We start from the raw sequence: 27,654 nt of genomic DNA on the forward strand, positions 1-27,654 counted from the left end.
CGGATGACTTTTAAAATAATGAAATCTGTTGTAATATGCAACTGAAGTTTTGACTTTTTTTTTTGAAATGAGGTCCCAAGCTTACCAGTAAATTTGAGCTTTTACTTCATGTCACAGATGGTGTGGTCAGCGTTTTTTGATTACGAAGCAAGCTCTAAAAAAAATAGAGCAGCCAAAGTGATCTTCCTCTGCATAGACAGTAAGTTATCTTTCACAGCATCTCATTGGAGAGGCTGCCGTGAGGGCTAAAGTAAGTAGGTTATCCTTACATCTAACCAACACAAGTACCTCTCTGGCTGCTGCGAGTGACACAGGTCCAGAGTGAGGTGAACGGAAATGTGGGGGAATTGCATTTTGAAGTCTGGGTTGCTGTTTGTCACTCTGTCTCTTGCTGTTGCCAAGCACAAGCAATCATCCTTCGCCAAGAGTTGTTACCCAAGGGGAACGCTGTCCCAAGTTGACATGCTCTATGTCAAGGCAGCATGGCTCAAAGCAACAATTCCTGTAAGTATCAATATTAGGCTCTTCTTAGAATGATGACCTAAGGGACATTTGTAATTCTGGATAAAACTTACTTCTCTTTGTTTTATTGTAGGAAGACCACATAAAAAACATACGATTATTAAAAAAGAAATCAAAAAAGCTGTTTATGGTAAGCCAGAAGATCTTCTGCCCCTCCCCATTTCTAAATGTTTGCTGCTTTTCCCCTGCATTTAAATTTTTTCAGATAGTTATTAAGTAACAATCAGGGGGATGTTTCAGTGACATTTTACAAAACTATTCATAGCTAATCTTTTGCAATTTCTTATATCTTATTTATAGAAAAACTGCAGATTCCAAGAACAGCTTCTGTCCTTCTTCATGGAAGATGTTTTTGGTCAACTCCAATTACAAGTTTGTAAGGAAATACACTTTGTGGAAGAATTTCATAGCCTTAGGCAGAAATGGAGCCGCTGTGTAAGTAAGCACAAGTATGGTGAGTTTGATCCTAGAAAGCTACTTAGAAAACAGCATTTATGAAACTGTTTCTACACTGAAGGTTGGGTGAGTAAAAGAGACTTTCTAGTCATTGGCTTGTAGTCCAACAGAGAGCTCATTGCCAGGAAAACAGCATCAAAAAACCATGCATAACTCAGAATGCCACTATTTATTATTTCTTAAAGAATGGCACGACAAACATATTGAAGAGAGCTAAAATAACATGGAATCCCACTCAAATATTTATTTAAATTTTATCATTCCTTCTTTATGATTTCCAAGTAATTTATATATTCACTTAATAACTATTTCTTAAGTATCAACTATGTGCCAAACACTATTCTAAGCTGCTTTCTTTTTCTTTCCCACATTGACGAGAACTATTAGGTCATCTTTTTCTTATTTATTTAATTTAAAAGATAATTTTATCTTTTTAAGGCCTGGTCTCAGTCAAAATAAAAAAAAATGGGGTATATCTTCTTTGGGAACTGAATTAATTGATGTTGCTTATGGTCACTGCCACCATAAGCAATGGAGAAATAATTAAGAAGAGAAAAATGACTACATTTCTATAAAAAAAAATATGCACAGTAATAAAGACCAGTTTAGAAAAAAATAAAACAGGAAAACCAAAATATCAGGTCGGGATCTGTGCAATGTTAGTTGACTTGTTCAGTTGGGAGTGCGGAATCTCTTCTGTGACTCTGGGTTCCAGGCATGCGTTGTGTGGCCCCTGTGATGGTGCCTCGCTGGGGGTGCAGACACAAGGCAGCGTAACGGCAGTCTTTGGGTGGCCCCTCAAACACGAGCTCTCTACTCTGGGGCATTATTGAGACTGACCTATCGGACAGTTGGAGGTGGATTTTTATTCTTTAAGAGTTATGATATGTTTTTCTGGCGGTTCATGGAAGTGCTCAGGAACCCATAAAATACAGAGGCATTTTATGAGGGTGAGCTGGTCAGTCAGGTAAAAGAAATTGAATGTCTTTACGTTTCCTTTTCTTTGGTTAGTTTGTGTTTAAATTATGTTCTTGTTGGGACTTGGGTTGCATGGTTTTTCATAAACTCTCTCATTCCATTAAAATAATGAGAATGGTTAAAAAATTACAAATTGGGACCTGTTTGTAGAATACAGAAAGAATGCTCTGGGTCAGTGTTCTTGGGTGAAATAATGGCAAGGTCATAATTTACTTTTGGTTTATTCTGTGTCCAATCTATGAAATCTTCTCATTAAGACAGTTAATAGTATAGCTTCTTAAGTTGCAGTTGAATTATATATATTTAAGTGATCATTATCCCAAGCAAGGGAGTTTCACCACTAAAAGACTTGAAGAAAAGGAGAAGAATCCACTGCAGCACTTGACATTGGGGAGACTAGAGAGTCTTGGCAGTGACTCTAAGCTAGAGTGGAGTCAGCCCAAGGAACAAGCAAACTGTTCCCATTTTTGTATCTGGAAACAGAGATGCTTTTCAGCTTAAAAAAAATACCTTCTGTTTCGTTTCTCACGAGAGACCTGGGTTCCTCTGTGTAAGTGCTAACCATTGCATTTAGGCATCTGATTTAATTTAATGCTTTTCTAAATGAGGTTTGTTAATGATGGTGAGGCACTAGAAGAAATCTTTACCTGATACAATACAGCGTTATTTGGAAGCCTGGAACCTCCCACCTCCAAAAGCACGTTCGTTTTTCCCCCATTGATTCAGTTTCACTGGCTCAAATAGCTAGAAAACAATCACAGTTATAACCAAAATCAAGCAATGCTCTGTAGATGAACAACTTAGAAACAGAGAATTGTCTAGGAACTCTGGTTTTCCTTGGTTTATTTTGAAGTGTTTTCTTAAAGGAGCTTAATCTGTCAATAGAGACGCTTCTTTCAGAAACGGGTCACCGCAGCATCAGAGCAGCGTGGTTGCTGGCTGGTTATGGCCACTTTCCAAAGTGGCTGGCTCCCCCTTATGGCCAGATTTGAACACAACACCCAATCAACCTCTGCAAGAGCCACCTAACTCCAGGCTGGGCTGTACTTCTTACTTTCTCCTATCTGAAGCCAACCATTGCTAGCTTCAATTACGTTGTTTCACAGGCCATGAAGTTTATGCCCTGGGGTGTATCAACCACCTCTGGGGAAAGGGTGAAAAAGAAAGAATATTTTCTTGAGTTTTGGAGCCTTCTCAGACTTTTTGCTTTAGGGAAATAAGTGCTTACCTTGCGTTTAATCTTTTGCTCAATCATAATTTTAATTTTTTTGGCAACAAAAACTGGTATCTGTTTAATATAAATTTTCTCAGTATCTGATCTTGGTGGAAGTATAGATTAGTTATTGGGGCATGGTTTAAACAGGGGGAAGTTATAAAATATGAAGTAGGCAAACATTAACTTAAATGTGATATTAAAAAAAATGGGCACTAAATACTATAGTTATACATAAACAGCCAATATAGAAAGTAATTACACTTGCTGTATTTGCCCCGTTGTCCTTGCTAGTGGGATTGTTATGGGAAAAATGAGTTAAAACACAGACCTTGCACTCTAGAAGTTTTACTGTGTGTGTGTATGTGTGTGTGTGTATGTGTATGTGTGTGTGTGTGTGTGTGTGTGTGTGTGTGTGTTGATAGAACGATTCTAATGGAAATGAAGAGGAGGGCAAGGTCACTATATAATTATAACAACAAGAAGAAAGAAAAAGCACCATAATAACACTACTGGCAAAGCTCTGGGTATTTAGAGCAGAAATTCTTATGTGGTTTTATTTTATCTTCATGTGAAAGAATTCTTTTTTCTGCTCATATTCCATTGGCAAAAAGTAATCACATGGCCACACTAACTGCGAGGAATCCTGGGAAATGTAGTCCAGCTTATGGTCAAGAAGAAGAAGAAATTAATTTTGGTCAATAGCTAACAGTGTCTCTGATATAATTATTCAATAATTTTTCATTAGTATATTATTTATGAGCAGGGATATAACCTTGCATGAGTGTGGTGCAGTGAATGGAAAACTCTTTAACTAGTCACTCATGGACATGGTATCATCTGCACAGTGGTACGGAGTGGTTTTGTTCATGGCTATAGTCAATGAATGATTTCTTCTTATGAATATATTTTCCCCATGAATAAAAAGAAATCTTGGACAAAGATCGAACTTTCTTTAAAACAGTGTTAAAAAGACAAAATGAAAACCAAATCAACTGAAACTAAGTAATTAAAATAAACAAGTAAATTTTGTGAACTGATGTTCACAAATTGGCTTACAGCAACTTGAACTACGTCTATATTTTCTTGTGCTAGGTGTTGGGGTAACAAAGGCCAGTATGGTTTGGTCCTTGCTCTCCAGAGGTTAACTCTTATTGGGGGAGAGAGATGTTAACAAAGAAGTTCAATGAATCCTGAAATACTTCATGTGTGAATGCTGATTTGCTCTCTCATGAAGTCACTGTGGAAGTGCAAAGAAGGAAATGGTTATTTGATCTGCTCTGGGGCTTGGGGTACATGTGGGGAGAGACTAAGAATGGTGTTCATAAAGGAGGTGATGATTGAGTTGAATGTCCATTGAACAAGGGTCAAAAATGGCAGGGAAGCAGCTTGAATAAAGTCTTGATGGTATAAAACAACATACCATATTCAAGAAAACTGCAAGTAATTGAGAATGAATGTAATGTGACTTGGGAATGTGAAGAGGAAGCTGACTATTCAGATTTTAGGGAGGAGAGCTGACAGGGGCCAGGTTAAGAAAGGCATGTAAAGACTGCCTAAGGAGTTTAGATCATACCAGGAAAAAAATGAAAAGCCATTGAAAGGCATGACATGATCAAATATTTTGTTTTAGAAAGACTTCTCTGGTGAATATAGAGGGGTGTAGGTAGAGGGTGGTGGTGTCATTCACTCAGAATACAGAAAGAGAAAGCTTGGAGGAAGTTTAGTAAGTTGCTCTCGCCCTGCTAAACGTTTGAGGAGTCCCAGGCATAAGTATATTCGTAAGTATAGTGTGTGTGTGTATAAAAATATAATATACCTATTTCCCCATGTATAAGACGCACTCTTTTTAAAAAAAATTGGGGTCAAAAACAGGCTGAGTCTTATACAGTGGTTGTGGCATTTCAAATGCCAAAGGTGGAACTGAGGACGAGGCAATATATGAAGACAGTGATTTGTCATCAGACACAGATGAAGACAAGCTGATGGATGGGAGTTTTGACAGTGATGAGGAGTTGTATGGATTTTATGATGAATAAAACTTGGTTCAGTAACTTTATGTAATGCATTTTTTTTTCAAATTTTGGACCCCCAAATTAAGGTGCATCTTATACATGGGAGCTTCTTATACATGTGGAAATACGGTATATATGTTTATATATATATACACATATAATGTATATATTATGTGTATTTAATTTTTTATAATGTATTTATTAACAGATTTATTGAGATATAATTGACATAGAATTAACTGAACATATAATTTGCTAGTTTTAACACATGTATACACTTGTGAAACTACCACTACAGTTAAGATAATAAACATATCCATTACTCCCCAAAGTTTTTTGTACCCCTGAGTCCCTCTGTACTGCCCTTTTGTCCCCAGGGAACCACTGATTTGCTTTCTGTTATTACAGATTTGTTTGCATTTCCTAGAATTTAATGTAAATGATATTATATGTACTAGACTCTTTTATATATGGCTTCTTCCATCCAGAACAATTATTTTGAGATTTATATATATTATTGAGTGTATCAATAATTAATTTCTTTTTTATTGCCAAGTAGTATTCCATTGCAATCATATTAACACAATTTTTTCACCTACTAATGGATATTTCCTTTTTCCCCAGTTTTTGGCTACAACAAATGAAACTGCTATGAGTATTTATAGTGCCACTAATTTTACTGAGTTCTCAAAGAACCAGATTTTAGTTTAATGACTTTTCTCTATTGATTTTCTGTTTTTGTTTCATTGATTTCCATCCTGAACTTTACTATTTCTTTTTTTTATTCTGTTAAATTTTTTAATCTGCACTTTTCTTTCTAGTTTCTTAAAATAAAAATGGGTAATTAATTTGAGATCTTTCATATTTTTCTTAAGGTTAAAGCTGAGGTTAATAGTTTGAGATTTTTTATCTTTTTTATGTAGGGATTTAGTGTTATAAATTTCTCTTTAAATACTGTTTAGCTACATCCCACAATCTTTGATATTTTGCTTTATTTTTACTTTGAAATACTTTCTAACTTCCTTTTTAATTTCTTCTTATAGGTTATTTAGAAAGTTGTTATTTAGTTTTTGTGTACTTGTGGACTTTTCCAGGCCTGATTTTGATTTCTAATTTGATTACATTTTGGTCAGAGAATGTTCTTTATATGACTCAAATCTTTTTATATTTGTTGAGCCATTTTTTATGACTTTAAATTTGTTCTATTTTGGTAAATGTTCTAGGTATTTGAAGAGAATAGATATTATGCTTTGGGTAGAGTGTTTTATAATATCAGACCTAGTTGTTACTGTTTTTTATTTTTTCTACATCTTCACTGATTTTATTTAACCTATCAATTATTGACATCCCTGACATTAGCAGTGAATTCCTTGATTTCTCCTTGAAGTTCTATCAGTATTCATGGTAGAAGTTCATGTATTTTGAAATTCTGTTATTAGGTACACAAATGTTTATAATTGTGTTGTCATTTAAAAAAATTTTATTTTATTATGTTGGAGGCTGGGTGGCAGACAGACTTCATGAGCCCTGATGGGGATTCACCTGGGAAGCCCACTAGGGGGCGATGCTTTGCTGCTCGCAACCATTTTAGCTCCTGAGGCGGAGGCCATGGAGCTATCCTCAGTGCTTGGGGCCAACTCGCTCAAACTGCTTGAACCATGCTGCGGGAAGGGAAGAGAGAGAGAGAGAAACAGAGAGAGAGAGAGAGAGAGAGAGAGAGAAAGGGGAGGGGGGGGAGAAGCAGATGGGTGCTTCTGTCTGCCTTGACCGGGAACTGAACCCAGGATTTCCACATGCCAGGCTGATGCTCTACTGCTGAGCCAACAGGACACATTGTATTGTCATCTTGATGCATTAACCTTTTCATTGTTATAGAATTACTCTGTTGTTCATAATAATAGTTTTTGTTCAGAAACTTTTTTCTGCTGCTAATAGAAGCTCTCCAGTTTTCTTTTGATTAGTATTAGCATGATATATCCCTTTCTATCCTTTTACTCTTAACTTTTGTCCTTTTATTTAAAGTGAGTTTTTTGTAGGCAGCATATATTTAGTTTCTGTTTTTAAATTCACTCCTTTTTTATTTTTCTTGGTATGTTTAGACCATTTACATATAAAGTGATTATCTCTATCATTGGGGTTATATCTACCACCATGTCAGTTGTTTCCTATATATCTAATCTATTCTTTCTTCTTCTTGACTGATTTTTAATGATTCCATTTTATCTCCTTTATTGGCTCATCAGTTATAACTTTATGTGTTTTGCCATTTTTGAGACTCTTCATTCTTTTTTGTAGAACCAGGTTTCTATCTAGTATCATCAGTGGTAAGGATCAAATAATTTAACAAATGGTTCTCTGTCCTAATGACCATTTTAAGTATATAAAAAAAGATATACCAAAAGGTAGTTTATTATTTCATGAATTTAATGCTTAAATAAAAAGAACAATAAAAAGGTACACAAACTATATTATAAGAAAGAATTTTAAAATATTAATGAAAAAATCTTAAATAATACATGACAAAAATAATAAAACTATTACTTAAGATATTTCCATATTGCTTCTTGATTGGCATCCTCCTTGTAATTTTTTTCACCTATGGACGGAATAAACATTACCATGGGCACTTAGAATACACTGTTGCGCAGATGAACATTAAAAAAGAGTAAGGAATATAAATTTGTGATTTTCACATTGAGCGGCTGCCCAGGTGCTCACTGTAGCGAGAACCCTGATTACAAGTGCCATTTTAACAACTGGTTTGTTGAACTTAACAAAAAATTAAGTATTGGTTTTGCTGAACCAGTGCGGATTGGCTGAATCCCACCACTGAGCATCATCTTCTTGCTCTTTGAAGGATTTCACATAACGTATCTTGTAGCACAGCTCTACTAGTAATGAATTCTTTCAGATATTTTATGTTAAAAAATATCTTTAAGTCCCCTTTATTTTTGAAATATATATATATTTCTGATTATAAAATTCTGGGTTGATAGTTCCTGCTTCCTCTCACTCTCGCCCACCAATGCTTTAAAAATGTTGCTCCACTGTCTTCAGGCTTGCATTATTTCTTACCCGAAATCTGGTAGTAGGCTTATCTTGTTCCTCAGTCATGCTTGTTTTTTCTAGTTTTTTCCTTTTAAAGGTCTTCTCTTTTTACTTGTTTTTTTTTTTATTTTTTTTTCTAATTTTTTTTAAAAAATTATTTATTCATTTTTAGAGAGGAGAGAGAGGGAGAGAGAGAAGGGGGGAGGAGCTAGAAGCATCAACTCCCATATGTGCCTTGCTTGACCAGGCAAGCCCAGGGTTTCGAACCGGCGACCTCAGCATTTCCAGGTCAACACTTTATCCACTGCGCCACCACAAGTCAGGCTATTTTTACTTGTTTTAAGCAAGTCAGTTATGGTGTGTACTGGTGTAGCTTCCTTCATGTTTCTTGTGCTTGGAGTTAGTTGAGATTCTTGCATCTGTAAGTTTTAGTTTGTATAAATTTTGGAAACTTTTTGGCCATTACTTATTAAAATATTTTCTTCTATACCTTCTTCTGTCTCTTATATTTTTGGAGTTCTAATTGCATATACATTAAGCCATTAGTGGTTCACTCAGAGTTCATTGGTTCTGTGTTATCTTAGTCTCTTCCCATTTTTCATTGTGTATAGTTTCTATTGTTACATATTCAAGTTCACTAATCTTTTTCTTTGCTGTGTTTAATCTATTGTTAATCTCATTCAATATATTTTTTATTTTAGACATTGTAGTTTTTATCTCTAGAAGTCTGAGTTAGGTCTTTAAATATTTTCGGTTTCCTTATTTAACATGATCAGTGTTTCCTTAAGCTTCTAGAACACAGAACAATTTATACTTGCTTTTTAAAATATTCTTGTCTGTAATTCTAAATTTTGTGTCAGTTCAATTACTTTATTTTTCTTTTAATTATGAATTATATTTTCTTACTGTATTGCATGCCTGGTAATTTTTCATTGGATGTCAGACATAAATTTTACCTTATTGGGTCCTAGATATATTTTGTATTCCTGGAAATATTTTTGAACTTTGTTTGGGGAGACAGTTAAATTATTTGAAAAGAGGTTGATTCTTTCAGATCGTGCTTAGAAGTTTTGTTAATTTGGACCAAAGTATTGTTTAATCTAGTGTTAATTTTGCCTCTTTACTGAGTTAATACATTTGGGTTAACTTGATCTGATTCTTTGTGAATTCTCTTTTCCCTCTCTTCTTTCTTTTCCTCCTTCCTCTTGTAATTTATTTGTTAAAGAAATTGGGTCACTTGTTTAGAGTTTCTCATAGTCTATATTTTGCTGATTGCATTTTCATATATTCATTTAATATGTTTTTTTAATTGAATATATTCTTTTCTTTATTTCTAATACATTTAGTAATCACATATAGAAACTCGATCAGGTTCAGGCTTGATGTTTTGGCTTGATTAGTTCATAGGTAATGTTGTGCATTTTCATTAAGAGGCATATAATATTACACCATCCATTTTTAAGATTCTCACAGTGATTGTAATTATTGTCTAGATCTATTCATAAGGCATTGCAAAATGATACTTTAAAAATTCAATTATACTTTATTTATAAGCAAGGATATCTATAATCAGAAACTACCTCTTGCTAACTATTTAACTTTCCTGAGAAACTTATCATATGAGAAATGCAGAAAAAATATTTAATTCTTTTTCTTTGTTTAACAGATTTCAATATAAGGAATTAATTTTCTAACATTCTTCCAAGGTTGCCAATGACTTGTCTCTTTGTTTCATTGCTAACTTACCTTAAATTATTTTTTATTTTTGAGAAGCCTTTCTCATTTCAGCAAGATATCTTTTGGATTTCTTTGCAAGTATTGTAAGACTATAATATATTTTAGCATTCTTAAGATACAGCATCACAATAATTATCATGAGAGACCTCAAGGTCTGAAATCTCCACTGTATTAGATTGTGCTTTGATTTTTTTCTGGTAATATTCTAAGCATTTTGCAACACCTAATAAAATATTATGTTTTTAATTAGTCTGATCTGGGTAATTTAGATAGTATAGTTATTAAAAAATCAGTTATGGGTAATATAAAATATTTTTATTAATATAATCTTTTGTTAACCATGGTATTTGGCTAAATGGTATTTGGGAAATTGGCTTAAGTATATATAAGAAGACATTTAAGGATTTTTTTTTTTTTTTTTTTCATTTTTCTGAAGCTGGAAACAGGGAGAGACAGTCAGACAGACTCCCGCATGCGCCCGACCGGGATCCACCCGGCACGCCCACCAGGGGGCGACGCTCTGCCCACCAGGGGGCGATGCTCTGCCCATCCTGGGCGTCGCCATGTTGCGACCCTCCTGGGTGTCGCCATATTGCGACCAGAGCCACTCTAGTGCCTGGGGCAGAGGCCACAGAGCCATCCCCAGCGCCCGGGCCATCTTTTGCTCCAATGGAGCCTTGGCTGCGGGAGGGGAAGAGAGAGACAGAGAGGAAGGCGCGGTGGAGGGGTGGAGAAGCAAATGGGCGCTTCTCCTATGTGCCCTGGCCGAAAATCGAACCCGGGTCCTCCGCACGCTAGGCCGACGCTCTACCACTGATCCAACCGGCCAGGGCCTAAGGATTCTTATAGAAGTGAAATACTCTTAGACCTGAAAGGTAACTTAATATTAGTTTAGTTGAATTCACAGAATAATTTGTTTAATTGCTGACAATCAAAGTTGAAATTGAAAAAATTCCATTAGTCTTTAAGATTTCATCATCTACTTTAATTAACATTTTAAGGACTTGAATAGTAATTGGTAATTAGAGAAATGCATATCTTTTTATTGTGTATAATTAAATAGAGTCTGATAAGTCTTAGCAAATAGAGTATTTGTGTGTCCATTTCTTGGAGTGTGTTTGAGAAGTAATTTGTATCATTAATAGCAACTAACTTACTAAAATCATTACAAATTATTTATCCTTGTAATTTCAAATATTTTTAATTGCAATTGGTTGAACTGATAAAACTAGAAGTAGGATGTGAGACCAACACTATTTTACTCTTTCATTAATTGCAAAGTCCAATTACTGTCTTTAACAATACCAATAATCTCATCTTGTGTTTGTTGGAAGAATTAAATGAGATAATATATCAAAGTGCCTAGCATGTAATAGTTTTGCAAAGTTGTTAGTCTTTTCTTACTGCTTTTTTATACACAGAACACTAATTTTCTTCTAATTACTTTTCTCAACAATTTTCAGAACAGTGACTCTCCTAAATACTTCAATACCTTTTTAGTATCTATTGTTATTGTTAACTTGCATTATGTGTATAATTTAGCAATTTAGTTTAAAGACAAAGAAATCATTTATGAGTAATTGGTTTTTATCTCAGTAAATATATTTTCTAATTATACCACAGAGTCTTTTTGTTGACAAATTTATTCCTTGGTTAATGATATAAATATTTCCATCAAAATAATGGGGCAAAGTTCTATACCTTCACATGCTAAACTGCATGGACTTATTCTTTTGTTATCAAAATATAATTGACATATAACTTTATATTAATTTCATGTATACAACATAATGATTCAGTATTTGTATCAATTGTGAAGTGATCATCACAATAAGTCTAGTTAACATTCATGCAGGCACTCATTCTAATGAATGATAATTATGCTGAGAATTTTAAAATATCTGCAATGGAGTCATCCTATCCTAGTATCTGTTTGTATTTAAAGTATTTAGAAACTCTTTTTAGTTTTTTTCTACGGTTGAAACATGGAGAAATTTTTTATGAAGGTCTAAGATGTAGGTAAGTGAGATTATATGCACTTATTTTTATTACATGATTTTGTTAGTTATAGAATAAGGAAATAGGATAATATTTTGTAAACTCTTGGACGTCTGTCTTTTGTTTTTTAAAAATTAAATGTCTGATTATAAACTTGCTTTTCAGAGAGACCCTGGATAATAGTTTATTCACTCTTTCTTGCTTTCATGCAACCTAATTGTTTGAAAATATAGTTATGCTTTCTTTCAATAATGTTAATTAAAATTTTTTTCTAAGTTTCCTATAAACCTGTTTGATCTCAGTAGTTTTCTGTTGATGTGTTAAAGCCCATATTTTTGCCAAACTGACATAAAATTTTTAAAAATCTCTTTTCAAAATAGGCTACACTAATATATTTTTCTTATTTGTTATTTTAAATGCACCTCAGAAAATGTTTATGAGACTTCACCTGAAGAAGTTAAAAAAGTTAATTAGTTTTAAGATTCGCTATAAAACTTATATTTGCTGTCATACAATATAATAAAATTAGTTTGAGCTTTAATTTAATTCCTTATCTATCATTTACATTTTGGGGGAAAGAAAATTTCAGGAAACCAAGGCCATGGCCAAAGCAAAAACTACCTTAACCATTAAGGTTAACTTAAAACAATAAAATAAAAGAAGATGAACAACAAAAACCAAACCAAAAACCTTAAACAAAACAAAATAAAACAAAAGGGAATGGTTGTAATACAGTCTAAAGTTGTATGCGGAGGTAAATAAAATAGATAAGATTTTATATATGCTTTTACACTCTTTTAATAGTTGTGAAAATACATCATACATTTATAATAGAAGAAAATATAAGAAACTCCTTGTAGAAAGGATTTGAGGTTGTTCTTTGTGAGAACAGTTAATTTTCTGAAAGACTGTCTCTGTGCAGCCATCCACTCAACTCATGCATGTTGTTCGTTTTCTCAGAATTTTCAGTGGAGAGGGATTTTTCATTTTTGCTTTTACTGTCAGACACAATAAAAATTTGTATGACTTCTCAAAGATGTGAGGACACTGGGGACACAATTTAAGGACTGGACTATTTGTTCATTCAGTTGTTTTAAGCAGAGCTCTAATGCTTGTTGAAGCCTGGGACATGCTTCAAACTATTGTTAAACCGGTGTCCTGAAGCCATAAACTGATGCTTTCATTTCACTCATGAATTCATTCAGTAAACAAACATTTGTTGAGTAACTAGTATTTGCTGGACACTATTCCAGATGCTGGGGATTCAACAAAAATTGATAGGTGTCTGTCTTCATAGAACCCCTCGGAAATGCTTTCGGCCAGGTTCGGCTTGTCTCGGGTTGTGGCAGGTGCACTGAAGGGAGCACACAGGAGGCTGTGCTGTGCCAGAGCTGCAGGGCGGGGCCACACCACAGATAATTAATGAAGTCTGGGGGTTCCAGCTGAGACCTGAAGCGTGTTTAAATCACCTCTGCTCTCTCCAGCCTTGGAATATCCTGCTTCTTCTGCCTTCTCGTCCGTTGTCCCTGCTTCTTCCATTCCATCTTATCCTGCAAGATGCGACTCACTCATTTTCTCCTTCTAGAAGCCTTCTGGGATTCTACAGTTGAATTGTCCCCAGAGCAGTTGCGTGTGTGTTTTTTAATCACAGTACTTATCACATAGTACTGTGATAAGTCTCCCAGAGCAGTTGCGTGTGTGTTTTTTAATCACAGTACTTATCACATAGTATTGTAATTTTGCATGGCTCTCTGTCTCAGTAGATGAGCCATCACTTGAGCCTCAAGGCAATTTTCATCAGGTAGGGTATTTATATAAATCAATGCCACTGGGCTGAGATGCTATTGCATGCCTAACATGTGGTAAGTATGCAATAAAATGTATTGACTTAATGATGAATGATTAGGCCTTGTGTTTGTTATTCTATGACTATTTCACACCTCTCTTTGAGTTGCTCCTTAGTTATTCCAGCCTTACTAATAATTGCCTTTAGTCTAGATCATATCTGCTTTGAGTGACTTTGGTAATTCATTCAGCCATTTCTATAGTAAAACTGCCCACCCTTTGTTGTGCATTCATTCTGTTTTCAGCAAATGCAACTATACCCTGGAATATAAAGTAAAATAAATTATTCTTTTATAAAATCCTCCTTTCAGGCAAAACAATTGGAATCATAGCAGTAAAAGCTGGCTGTCCTGCTGGGTTTGTAGACACATTTACCACAGGAAAATGAGAACCTTCTGGGTCAGAACTTTACTAGGGATCATTTATAGTAAATGGAGTTCAAGGCACCAGAAAGTAGCCCGTAAACCAGCAGAGCTTTGTGGCAACACCGGCACTAGTGTTTATTTATTGATTTACTGCCAAGCCTTGTATTTCCCAGTTCTCTTCCCCTTGCTGCACTCAGGGGTGGAAGTGAGGTCAGAAGCTTTCTGTACTTCCCACCCTGCTGTGGGATGCACTGGAGATCAATTTTCGGGGCAGAGGGTGTGGTCACAAGAATGCCTTCATGATATTTAACTTCCGTAACATCAGAATTTGGTTGGCTTTGTTGGTCTGCCACACATGCATATTTGACATCGTGCCATGTGACTTGCTGCTTCTGCATGTTGTAGGTGATCCTCACATCTCAGAACTTTGATATAGTGCCTTAGAATTAGAATTAGGCAAGTATTCTTTTTTTTTTTTTTTAAATCGAGTCTTCTTTTTTCCCAATAGCAAGATTTGGACCCTTTACTTTTATATTAGATAATTTTAGTCAAGAAGGACTTAGTATTTAATCAAATTCTTCATTTATAAAATAATAGGCAGATTTCTATAAATTCTCTCCATACCTAGTAACCTGGCTGAAAGTAGGTTGAAATTTCTAGAAAAAAAATTTTTTTTGTAGTTCCTATCTAAAAAACAAAGGAACAACAACAAAAAAGAAACACACATATACATTCACACACATACAATACATGGGGTTTCTTCTTTTGCTCATTACTTCATTGTCCATTCAGGTTGAAATCTCTCTCTCTCCCTCTCTGCCAATCAGGTTAAGCTTTTAAAGCTATTTCTGACATTTCTCCTTGTGTAATATAGAGCAGCGATCTTTGAGCTAATCTCACGTTGAAACTACATTTTGAAGGTTTTCAACAAGAAATTGGTTTAGTTGGAATATCTTTCCCAAGTTATGCGGTCCCCCCCCCCCCCCCCAGTATAATACAGTGTTTTTAAATAACACTCTGGAGTCAGAATACTTGGGTTCAGATCTCAGCTTTCTCACTTACTGTGTGAACATAGGCAGAATATTGACTTCCATGCTTTAGATTCCCAATCTGTAAGATGAGGATGATACTAGTACCTGCTTCATAGGGTTGTTGTGAGGACTGAATGAATTAATATAACTAAAGCCTTCAGATTAGTGCCTGACATAAACACTATCACATTACATGTTGACAGTTAGTATTTTTACCTAACCATATTCTCAGTATTTCTGTCTTCATTTGAAAGGGTATTGGATAAAGAAGAGAGCTCCTGAAACTGCTGAATATTTACCTTCTAACACTGATCTTTCATTTTGTTAATTTTCCTGTCTACAACTATTATATTCACTAACTCTGTCTTGCTCATCATTGTGCTGTTAGTGCCTAGTGAATGGCCTGACACATAGTAGGCATGTTGGAAATGAGTGAGCTTTTTCTGACTGTATTCTCTGACATTAGCTACCACTGGTCTGGATCTGTCATGCACTGCTTGGTCTCATGGGATTGTTGAAATGTCTTCTTCTTAATTCAGGGCTCTTATCACAGGGAGGTCCAAACCTATGCTTGTGACTCCTACAAACTGCACCTTAACCTGAACATTTTGTGTCTGCAGCTCATCTGTGCCTGATCATTAAAGTCCCTATGCAGGGTGTGACCTGAAGATAGCATCTCCATTTGGGCAGATTCATGACACCATCATCACCCTTAAGCCCAGAAAACAGCATTCAGGGTATAACTATCAAATCACTTCAGTTGTTTTCTCTTGGAAACAGAAAATGAGCCCAAATGCAGCCCCTTCTCCCTGCTCTTTGTAGGAGGCTCTTTGAATTCTGGCCTACAGGGCTCTGCTGGTTGACACTGGCCATGTTTCATTTGTTGTAAGAGGCACTATCATATAGTTGCTTCCCTTTCATGAGTTGAATTGTGATTTTAATTGATATGCTTGACACTTTTACCAGGAGGATCAGACCTCCTGTGACACATTGGGTGAGTGATTTACCCATTTGGGCCTTGGTTTCCTCTTTTATAAATTGAGAAGAAGTGACCTATACAATCTCCTTGGTCTATTCTAGAGCTAAGTTCCTAGGAGTAAGAGCTAAATAGATGAATTAGATATTTTCAATGTTTCCTTTCCTTTCCTTTACTCTAGTTAACTTTATGAAAATTTGTAGCAGAATAGAAGTTGATGATAATTTCTTCCTATGTATCTCCTAGGCTTAGATATGACTTGAAAATTTGCCTTCTCAGAGGAGACTGGCAGTTATCCCTGGCCAGGCTATAAGACATCTATCTACCTTCTCCTTCTCTTAATTTTTTTTTTTTTGTATTTTTTCGAAGCTGGAAACGGGGAGGCAGTCAGATAGACTCCTGCATGTGCCCGACCGGGATCCACCCTGCATGCCCACCAGGGGGCGATGCTCTGCCCATCTTGGGGCATTGCTCTGCCGCAATCAGAGCCATTCTAGTGCCTGGGGCAGAGGCCGAGGAACCATCCCTGGCACCCGGGCCATCTTTGCTCCAGTGGAGCCTCGGCTGTGGGAGGGGAAGAGAAAGACAGAGAGGAAGGAGAGGGGGAGGGTTGGAGAAGCAGATGGGCACCTCTCCTGTGTGCCCCGGCTGGAAATCGAACTCGGGACTCCTGCACGCTAGTCTGATGCTCTACCACTGAGCCAACTGGCCAGGGCCTCCTTCTCTTAATTTAAAAATTAATATTAATTTTTTGGTGCTTTCTGTTGGCAATTGACAACTGAATATTGTACTGTGTAATGTGCATAATAGCCAAGATAAATTTTTAAAAAGTAAATTTTTTTATCCTTCCCATATCTCCCATTCTACTCACTTCTCTCTTATTCAATTGCTCCAGACATGCTTTTTTTTTTTTTCCAGTTTCTAGAAAGCACTTAGTCTTTCCTGTCTCAGGGCCTTTGCACAACTTCCCTCTCCCTGAGTTATTCTCTCCTAGGCATCCTTCCCAACTGCCTCCAATTTGCTTTAGCTCCTTATATATAGCTTTAGCTCCTTTTCATTTTTCAGATCTCAATTTAAATGTCATTCTTCAGACGAGATCTCCCTGACCAATTGAAAGTATGTCATTTTGAAAGTCCCTGTCACAGAGTCTTTTGTGTTACAATCACAGCTTTAACTATAATTGACCAACTTTAATTTTAGTTTCTTTTCTTATTTATCATTTGCTTCCACCGTGAAGCTGTAAGCTCTGTGAAGACAGAGACCATGTATTATTTACTGCCTGTGTGTATCCATGCCCAGAACATACTACCTGTTCAATTAATGTTTGCTGAATGAATGAAAGAGTATTTTATATATATATATATATATATATATATATATATATATATATATATCAATGCCTCTCCAACAGTATTATATCTGTATTTACTATTGATTTCTTAGATTTCCTGTGCTTCATCAGCTAGAGAGATGAAATCCATTACCAGGTTGAAAAGAACATTTTACGGAGTAAGTGTTTCAAATCTTTGTTTTTAAATACTGTGTTTATTTAAAATCTGAAATATTTCAGCTTTTATACCCCTACTTTATCGGCAGATTGGAAGCAGAGGAATCTACAAAGCCATCAGGGAACTGGATATTCTCCTTTCCTGGATTAAACAGTTCCTGGAAAGTATTAAGTAATGCAAGGTATCAAGTGCATTGATTCGAGATATGTTATTTTGAAATATGAGGACCACCAGCAATAATCTTTTTAATAGTATATTTCTTTTTAAAATTTTGTACACAGAACTGACAGCAATTTAGATTCAGGATAGACTAGAGAAATTTATCAAAATCAAATTTTAGAGTGCTTTCATCCTGAACATGTTTTGTTATTCATAAATAAATTGAGTCAATTTAATTTAAATATTCATAATCAGAATTAACTAATATAATATTTGTGGAGAGAAAATGACAGGTTTCTGGGATATAATATAATGATATTGGTACTTACATATATATGTATATGATTATTGTCTACTTAAGCATTTAATGATTACTAATTATGCTCACTGTGAATTTAGCTCTTAACAGATTTTGAATTTAATTAAATAAACTATTTCTTTCTCCTGAATGTCTTTTTTATGACAGTGTGCTAGAATTTCACTGAGTATAATGGGTAGCAACCAGATCAGATCAAATAAGACACCCAAGTCAACTAACTACTCGGAATGGTTTACTAGCAACACCTTTGACAGATAACCTAAGCCACAAAGACCACAAATGATGCTAGAGTTTGACAATGCTTTTTTTGGGTGCTGTACAATTAGGAAAGTTGATTGAAGCCAAATAAAAGTCTAAATGCGACTCAGATACCACTGCAATAAACTTCTCATACTGTCCAAAAACTTGCACAGCTGGGCCTTTGGTGAAATAAATAATATGGACTGACCATTGTTTTGTATTAAACAGACTCTGATTCATGGCTGTTGGCATACTAGGCATGGGCAGCTTCACAGCAATTTGTGTGACAACCAGGTCGCTTCCACAAGGCATTCATTGTGTCCCTGCCATACACAGACCAGATCATGGCTTGGTGTTTCGTGATAGGAGCAGGCTGGGCTTCCCCAAGGCCTTGGTGGATTTGTTCTCAGCACCTCTTCATTGCTTTCTACCATGCAGTTCTTTCCAATCATATGGCCACTGATCTATTTACTAGGGACTACCCTCTGTTGGTTGATCTCATATTCCCAAATTACCTCTTTGTCCTCGCCCCTCCTTCCTGCCTACCCCATCAACACCTCGTGGTCTCACATCTTATCCCTACCTTGGACTTCATATTAGACAAATCCACAGGGAAGAAAAGGTATATTGAGCGGAAGGGGTTGGTGAGGACTATCTCTCCATCTTGTGCTGTAGATCTGGGGGTTCCCAGTACGGGCTCCCAGGCCATCAGTAACGGGGAAGCCTTCTTTCCAGGGGAACATTTGGAATAGAGGATCAGAAAGCTGCCCCCTGGGGCTTTGCCGTGGCCCTGAGAGGAGGCAGTACACCCCTGGCCTCTCATTGCCCCACTTGTTGGGCACTCAGTGTTTCCGGGAATAGGCTCCCCTTGCAGCTGAAGTTGTGTTGCACTCCCACAGAATCCAGAGTCTCCGGTCTGGGTTACAAACCATTCAGAAGCTCCTCCATTCCTTAGGAACTTTAGACATCAGAGGGGCTGAGAAATATTTATTTTCTGGTCAGCAAATTTCAGGTCTTTTAGGATAAAATTTCACCTGTATCCCTCAATATAGTTGGGGCTGATTGAATTCAATGTTTTTGTTTGTTTGACTGTTTCCCAAATTATTATTTTTTGCCCAGAGAGATCAATAGACTGCTAAACTCAATCATAAGTAATATAGAAATTTAAAAATCATCACCAAGTAAAAAACCAATATTGATGTACTGGTGCCTAGTCACACACTTTTTTCAAATGTCAAGGAAAAAAGCATGGTTTTTGTGTGTTTGAGTAAAGACTAGTATGTTGAAAAGGCAGATAAGGAGAGAGAAGCTGATGTCCTTGTGCAGAGTGAGGAAAGTGTGTCGAACGGGGTCACTGTGGCTCAGGGTGAAGCCTTTCTTCTGACTTACAGGCCCCACACTGGACTTCATGAGAACCAGAGGGCTACATTTTGGGAAATGGGCACATACTCTGAATGCCCATGAGATGCTCTGTAAACCCCAAAGCCATTTAACATTTGTAGGAAAACTCCTCCGGTAGATCCTTTCTGGATCATATCTAGAATAAATTTTCCATTAAAATGTTGTGTCTGTCAGCATATGATTAGAATGGAAGGAGTTGGATCTGCTCTTATCACAACATAGAGCAGAAAGAGCCTGAGACCACCGAGTAGCCTGCACCGGTAGAAAGAGCTCGCAGTGAGGGCAGAAGTCCAGGATAGCCCAGCTTTCTAGAGGTCTTTGCCCTCATCATCAGAGGGCCACTCACACAAAGTATGAATCCCCTCCCAAGCCAACCCCTCATTCCTCAGTACTCTTCTCTAAAGCACCTCTCCCACTGGCATGGTTGTATCGACTTGTTCATTGACTGTCTCCACCGTATCAGAATACAGGCTCTGCACGGCAGGACTTTTGTCTGTTTTGTTTCCTGTAGGGTCCCTAGCCCACAGAACAGGGCTTGAACACAGGGCACTAATAAGTGCCCTATTCTTTTATGAACCTATGAAAGAATAGATTGAGGCTTTGGCTTCGCTGCTCTTAGGAAGTGTGGCCAATGTCAAGTTACCTCCCCTCCTGGGCCTCCATTTCTGGGTTGGTCCTGATTGAATTAGTTACCACAGGTGATCTACACAGAGAAGCTGTGCACAGTGAGGAATGGTGGTCTTCTGTATTTCAGCTACACTCACGCACTCGCCTCTCTTCCCATCACCTGCCTCCAACTCCATCCCTAAGCCCTGCTTTGCCTGGTTAATTTTTCCTAATCCTTTAAGATTTCATTCAGCCATCCTGCTGTGGATAGTTTCATACATTATTTCTTCATAATACCTATCATAATTATAATTAGTTTACTGCATATATATTTATTATCTGTCTGTCTCACTAGACTGTCCCTCTCTGATTCACTACAGTTCTGCCAAGACCCTTAAAAATAGAAAGTGCCCAATAAATATTTATTGGATAAATAAGTAAATAAAATAGTAAATTGAGTTGGATAACTTCCAAGGTTTCTTCCAGCTTTGCCATTCTTTGTAGCCATAATTTCATGGTTGGTGTGAACCTTAAGGAATGTAATATAATAGTGCTTCCAAGACTGGAGCCCTCTAAGAGCACCTATATTATAATTTTCTTAACAGTAAATTCAAATTAATACATTTTTTACTTGTCCCAGAATAAATAGTAATGTAAATAAACATAAAATTCTTAAAATACATTACTAAACTTAAATAAATACATTCTTAAACTAAAACATGCTCATTTGTGTACCATACAAAACCATCTTGCAAATGCCAGGTGGAACGTGTCTCATACATTAGGAAACACTGCATTATAATGAATTTCCATTGCCTCATTCTGGTCCAACATAGAAATAGTTGGAAATTAAAACAATCATTTTAACCTACTCACACATACCAGTTTAGAAAAAGTCAAGCCACGATGGTAGGGTTTCAAACTGGTTTCAGAGCCCCAGTCATTATTTCCAGAGATGGAGGCACGAAAGCACGCTCACCCAGTCAGTCATTCCACGGTGTGATGACTGTGGCTCTTGACAGAGGATGCTGGGATGGTAGTACAGCCCCAGGTCTTCCCCCGCTTGCCCTCTGGGAGAGCAGTCTCTGCCCAGGTGGCATGGTCGATGCAGCTTCACAGGGAGGGAAGCCATGGGAGTCACCGTCTTTCCTGTTAGCAAGGCTTCTGGAGTGTCCAAGTGCACACAGAGTGGCAGGAACAAAAAGCGAAAGCTCAGTCACACTGAGCAGAAGTAGCAGAAAGCAGAGGCAGAACTGTGCTGCGAATTACTACACATAAGATTTTGGGAGAGTGGAGTTCGTTAAGGCTGTGAGTTATTAACTGAAATGCAAATCGGTCAAGTCTATTGATTACTTTTTCTTTCTTTGTCTCAAACAAAAATAAAAATGTCCTTCTTGGTGGTTTTGATAAAAGTCAGAATAGTGGTTACTTTTGGAAAATGAGAAAGGCTTGTGAATAGAAGGGGACTCACAGAGGTTTCCAAGGTAGGTGTCTAATGTTTTTTGACCTGAATGATGGTTACAAATCTCTTCACCTTATATCTGTATTATTAAGCTCTACATTTGTTTTGTGGGGTGTCTGTTTTTGTTTTATATTTTACAATAAAAGTCAAAGTTTGAAGCAAAACCAACCAACCAACCAAAAAAACAAACAAACAAAACCCAATTAATTCTATAAACAGCTATTGAATGCTTACTATCTGATAGTCATCTGGTCGTGGCCAAGATAATAATGATAAATAACACTCATAGTTTCTCTCTAGCAATTTAGGACCTGGGAGGGGAGCTAGGAAGATAATAACACTATGAAATGCAAGCAATACGTAATAAGTGCCATGGGTGGAGGTCAGGACACACTGCACTGAGGAGGTGAGGTTTGAAGACTTGGTCTTTAATTAAGACTCAATTCAGGTGTTGCCTCTTCCAGTAAGCCTTTCTCGATCCCCTCCCCATAACCCCCACTCCCAGGCTGGGTGTGATATCCTTGCATAGCATATTTTTAGAATAGAATTTTTCATGGTGTATTATAATTTTTCTGCCTGCTCATTTGAATAAGAGAAAGAGTCTTCTTCAGGATTGTTTCCTTGGTACTTAGCAGGGTGCTTGTCATATATCAGGGATTCAGGAAATATTTTTGGAATGAAACAAAAGAAGAAAATGATGGCAATGAGGCTAGAAAAAGGAAAATAGATCTGGGAGATGTTTATGAGGTAAAATGATAAAATTTGGTGACCAACCGGCTGAGGGGGGATTGGTGCTGAGAAAGTAGTCTAGAATGACCATGGGGTTTTACATTTTCTACTGATTTGTAGTGAATGAGCACTCAGAAAAAATGCAGTGTAATTAGCATTTCCTTTTGGTCAAACACACAAATGCTTGAAATTTGGACTTCATAGGAGCATAGAATCTCATAATTTGGAAGGACTAATTAAGCAACAATGTGCAAGGTTGTGTCTTATACCAGAACCTTCTTAATAACACTGCTCCCATCTGGCATATACTTGACAATTTACAATTAGGAAAGACTAAATACCTCCTGAAAGAGCCCTCTCTATCTTTAAATAATCCTGCTTGATAGAAAATTGTTTCTATTGGTTTGAAATCTAATCTGTTAAAACTTATCATATGTTTTTCCTAGTTCTAAAATGTGGGGTTTAGAGTAATTCTGACCCATTTTCCATAGGATAGACGGATCAGTCAGGAGATATGTTGGGAAAGAGGAGGTTCTGCCCTTTCTTTTAAAGCTCCAAGCTGTTAAGTTACATGCGCCCTGTATGTTCATCGACGAGGGCCAGAACTTAAGAGAGCCACACATAGGTACAAGTATGGTGAAAAATGCCGTCTTTATTTGGGGTAGCCACGCCTCCAGCTAAAAATCGAGGGCTCCAATGGGTATCAGCTGGCATAGCCATGTATTAAATATTTGCAAACAACCCTCATTTCCTATGGTTTCCATCTTAGCTTCCTTATCTCCTCCCACTCTCTTCTTCAGGCTAAATCGTCTCCATGTTTTCTCACCTGTACTCAAACGGTAGGGTTTTGGGTGTTTTCAATAACTAGGCTTAGTCTCTTCCAAATGCATTGCCAACTGTTCCTAATGAATCTCTGTTGAGTTCTTGGGGCCATGTTTTTTCATGGCCCTTGCTTTTCTTTTATATTTTATTGAGGTTTTAAAAATTATAAAAAGAATATACATGCCTGTTGTAAAATTAAAATAATATCAAGGCATACATAGAAAAAAAATGTCTCTGCCTCTCTACCTTCACCTTTCCAAGTGAGCTCATGATGATTTGCTGGGGATCTTCCCATAATTTCTCTTTTATAACAACAACAACAAAATATATACATACATGTCTTTTCCTTTTTATAGAAATAAAAATGGTATGACATCATTTTATTTTAACCTTCAGCCGGCTCTTTCAACTTAACACATCAGGGACAGCTTTCCTTGTGTATATATGGAAAAAATATTCTATTTAAATAGCTACTAAATATTCCATGGAATGAGTACAGCATAATTATTTAACCATTCCAGTTTGTTGTTTCAGTTTTAGTCCATACAAAACAGGCTGTAATGAGCATCCTTGTATGTATATCTTATTCTGTGCATTTATTTTTATAAGAATGCTTTCTAGAAGAAAGATTGCAGGGTCAAAAGATTTGCTAATACTGTTACATCATTTTCCATGGTAACTCTATTTGTTTTTGTGCATTTTTAGTGAAGGAGAAAGAGAGAGAGACGGAAAGGGAGAGAGATGAGAAGCATCAACTCATAGTTTGGCACTTTAGTGGTTCATTGATTACTTTCTTAGATGTATCTTGACCAGGGGGCTCCAGTTGAGCCAGTGACCTCTTTCTCAAGCCAGCAATCTTGGGTTAAAAGCCAGTGACCTTTGGACTCAAGCCAATGACCATGAGGTCATGTCTATGATCCTATGCTCAAACATTTAAGCTGGTGAGCCTGTGCTTAAGCCGGTGACCTCAGGGTTTTAAACCTGGTCCTCAGCATCCCAGGAAGATGCTCTATCCACTGCACCACCACCTGATCAGGCTCATGATAACTTTTTTTTTGTTGTATTTTTCTGAAGCTGGAAACGGGGATAGACAGTCAGACAGACTCCCGCATGCGCCCAACCGGGATCCACCCGGCATGCCCACCATGGGCAACACTCTGCCCACCAGGGGGCGATGCTCTGCCCCTCCAGGGCGTCCCTCTGCCGCGACCAGAGCCACTCTAGAGCCTGGGGCAGAGGCCAAGGAGCCATCCCCAGCGCCCGGGCCATCTTTGCTCCAATGGAGCCTTGGCTGCGGGAGGGGAAGAGAGAGACAGAGAGGAAGGGGGGTGGGTGGAGAAGCAAATGGGCGCTTCTCCTATGTGCCCTGGCCGGGAATAGAACCCAGGCGCCCCACACGCCAGGCTGATGCTGTACCGCTGAGCCAACCGGCCAGGGCCATGATAACTCTTATATTGCTAATTTCCCCCACATTCTTGCTAGCAGTGGATATCATCAATATTTTTCCATTCCTGCCAGTACAATGGTTAAAAATGGCATCACATTTTTATAGTTTGCATTCCCCTGACAAGTTGATCATCTTTTCACATGCATACCCCATTTACATTTTCTTTTTCTGAGATATACACCCTAAAATGTCCTATGAGCTTTATTTCATAAGTTTGAAATCTTACCCAAGCCTAACTACAAATGATACATTTTTATGGGTTTTAGGATTTTAAATAATTTAATGGAGAGAGACATGCTATGGCTGATATACTGTGCTTCCTTCTACCTCTACCAAATCCACATTATTCAGCAAGAGATTGCTATGTGGATGGTTTCTCCCTTTGTCCCTCAGCTGAGATTGACGTTTGCTCTACCCTAGCTCTCTGGGTGTGTGAGGGAGAGGAAGAAACCCAGCCACAAATGTATGTGTTTGCATCTGCAGTGGAGGTAAAGATGGGGACTGAGAATATTCTAGGGTAAGTGCCTGGGTCCAGCCCCGGGGGGGGGGATCCAGGGGTCCCACAGGAGGAGATGGCGTCGGCGAAAATCGAGTGAGAGAGCCGAATTCTTTATTCTCTGGTTAGCATTTACTGCCAGGCATCTCTCTCAATGGCTGGTCTAACATTACTTTTTATGCACACACACTGAGTTACAGTCACATGGTATTTTGAATACATCATTGTTTTAGTTTCACTATGGTTACATATTTCTAGATAACAGTTAATTCATATCTATAAGCTACAAGTCAGGTGGTAAGTTATTCAAAGTACAGTTATACAATAGTAATAATAATATTGGTACAAGCTTCTAAAAGATTAGTACTAATTAATAACTCTATTTTACTGTTGTGAGTCAAGGGCACAGAAAGAGATAGCAGACGAAATCATCAAGGACTAGCAAAGGACCACCGCTTGCTCAGGCAAATAGCCTTGAGTTCATGTAGTGTCCTAATTCTTTTCTCACAAGACTACAAAACGCTTGCTATTAAGAAACTGACATAGTATAAAGAGTAATTTTTACTTAGAGATACATAGAGTGCACCTGCAAGATAGCTAGTAGCAACATAATATCAGAAGGCATTAGTTGCTATTGCTGCTATGAATCCCACCACATACCTCTCCTATTCTTGGAAAATACAAAAATCTCATGAGAATGTTTTACTGAGAAAAGCCCAGCAACTGCCTTCAGTGACAAAACAAGTCTTTTAACAAAACATTCTTTACTAGCCAGCTGCACTCCTATCCAAGACCACGCAACAGGCCACTCCACTACACTTTACCTAAGATTCTGATGTCTAGTTAAACTTTATTTATTTACTATATTCATATACTAGCTAAGTTTTAACTATATATTTTTTAACATGATTAATAAGAAGAAGTTCTCCTACAAACTTAACCCTTTATGAGGGATATCATGGCCAGCCTCTTATGTTTATGAGCCCAGTTCAAGGGGCTTACAGGCTTTTCTGTGGAACTTACACCTTCTGTCTCATTTCCAAAGAAATTATTACGAATCTACAGGGAAAGCACGGTACTATTATCCCTGTGCCATAAATAATAGCACACACCCAGAAAAGGGGGGAATATAAGGCCAGATTAATTCAAAAGATTAAAGGGGGAAGTGTCGTTGTGCCTTTCCTTGCGGTGACTTTGTCAACCCGCAGCTGTTGGTCTTACTGCGGTGACTCTATCTTCTTTTGCTGTGACTTTGTCAACCAGCAGTTGTGGATCTTCTCCTGCTGTGACCTAGTTAGCCAGCATTAGTGGATTGGCTCCCGACAGGTAAGGTGTCCCCTACTTGCTTATTCAACCCCTGTCCCTGTCCAAAGCTTCCCCCAATTCCTTCTGCTCCTCACCCTCCAACACAAGAAAATTTCTAATTCAGCTAATTTGGGATGAGTCAATCTTACTCCACTTTCCTGTGATTCAACTTTGATCCACACACTCGTAGCAGCCTTTGAGGACCAGGGATGGTATGTTGCTGTCCTCTGGGCCTTCCCCCGCCTTCATTTAATGTATTCATGCATCATTACTTTTATGTTTTCAATCAGGAGAGGAAATCTTCATAAATAAAAGTAGTTAGCACAACACATGTGTCTGAGAGGTGCCATCTTCTAAAACCACACACCTCCTACCAAGACACTCCACATCCCTCTTCCTCCTCTCCATAGAATATATTATCTTCCAACATATTATAAAATTATCTACATATTATTTTTATTTAGTGTCATCTGCCTCTCTCTACTAGAATTTAAGTTTCATGATGAGAGGAAGTTTTGTACGATTTGTTTACTGTTGTGTCTCCAGTACCCGAACAGTATCTTAGCCAAGTGCTTAGCCAAGTGACTGTTGTTGAATAAATAAATAAACGAGTGATGGTATATTCAGAAATAAGGGAAGGAGCCAAAGGACCCCTGTTGCTAAGAATGTTGAAAATCCTAACCATGGCTGGTTCCTAACCTCACCTGTTATGACAGAGTGAAATGGCTTCCCGACCATGTGGTTACATTTCCTTTAAACAGAACTGTTTTTAAAGCTGTTGATTCAAAATGAGGCTTTGGTGATTTTCTATTTTCCACTTACCCATATCATTTATGAGTGAGTTCTACGTAGTCTAGATCAGCCTTAGAGTGCCAACTGCACAGGCATAGTTGGGGCTTAGATATGGACAGCCATCAGTGTCAGTCACCATCGCACAGTAAAGTGATACTTTGAGACTCTTTGGAACAGTTGATAA

At 37.4% G+C, this 27,654-nt stretch overlaps 1 protein-coding gene across 1 annotated transcript; it reads left to right on the top strand.

Annotated features, from left to right (window-relative positions):
- The first annotated feature begins 336 nt into the window (after positions 1-336).
- On the top strand, positions 337-17,867 carry IL26 (interleukin 26). Its single transcript, XM_066254803.1, has 5 exons — positions 337-504; positions 596-652; positions 823-957; positions 17,628-17,693; positions 17,781-17,867. The coding sequence occupies exons 1-5, from the start codon at positions 337-339 to the stop codon at positions 17,865-17,867; spliced, it is 513 nt and encodes a 170-aa protein (XP_066110900.1).
- Positions 17,868-27,654: the final 9,787 nt, after the last annotated feature.

The sequence above is a fragment of the Saccopteryx bilineata genome, chromosome 2 (assembly GCF_036850765.1).
Source record: "Saccopteryx bilineata isolate mSacBil1 chromosome 2, mSacBil1_pri_phased_curated, whole genome shotgun sequence".
In the NCBI taxonomy this organism is placed as follows: domain Eukaryota; kingdom Metazoa; phylum Chordata; class Mammalia; order Chiroptera; family Emballonuridae; genus Saccopteryx; species Saccopteryx bilineata.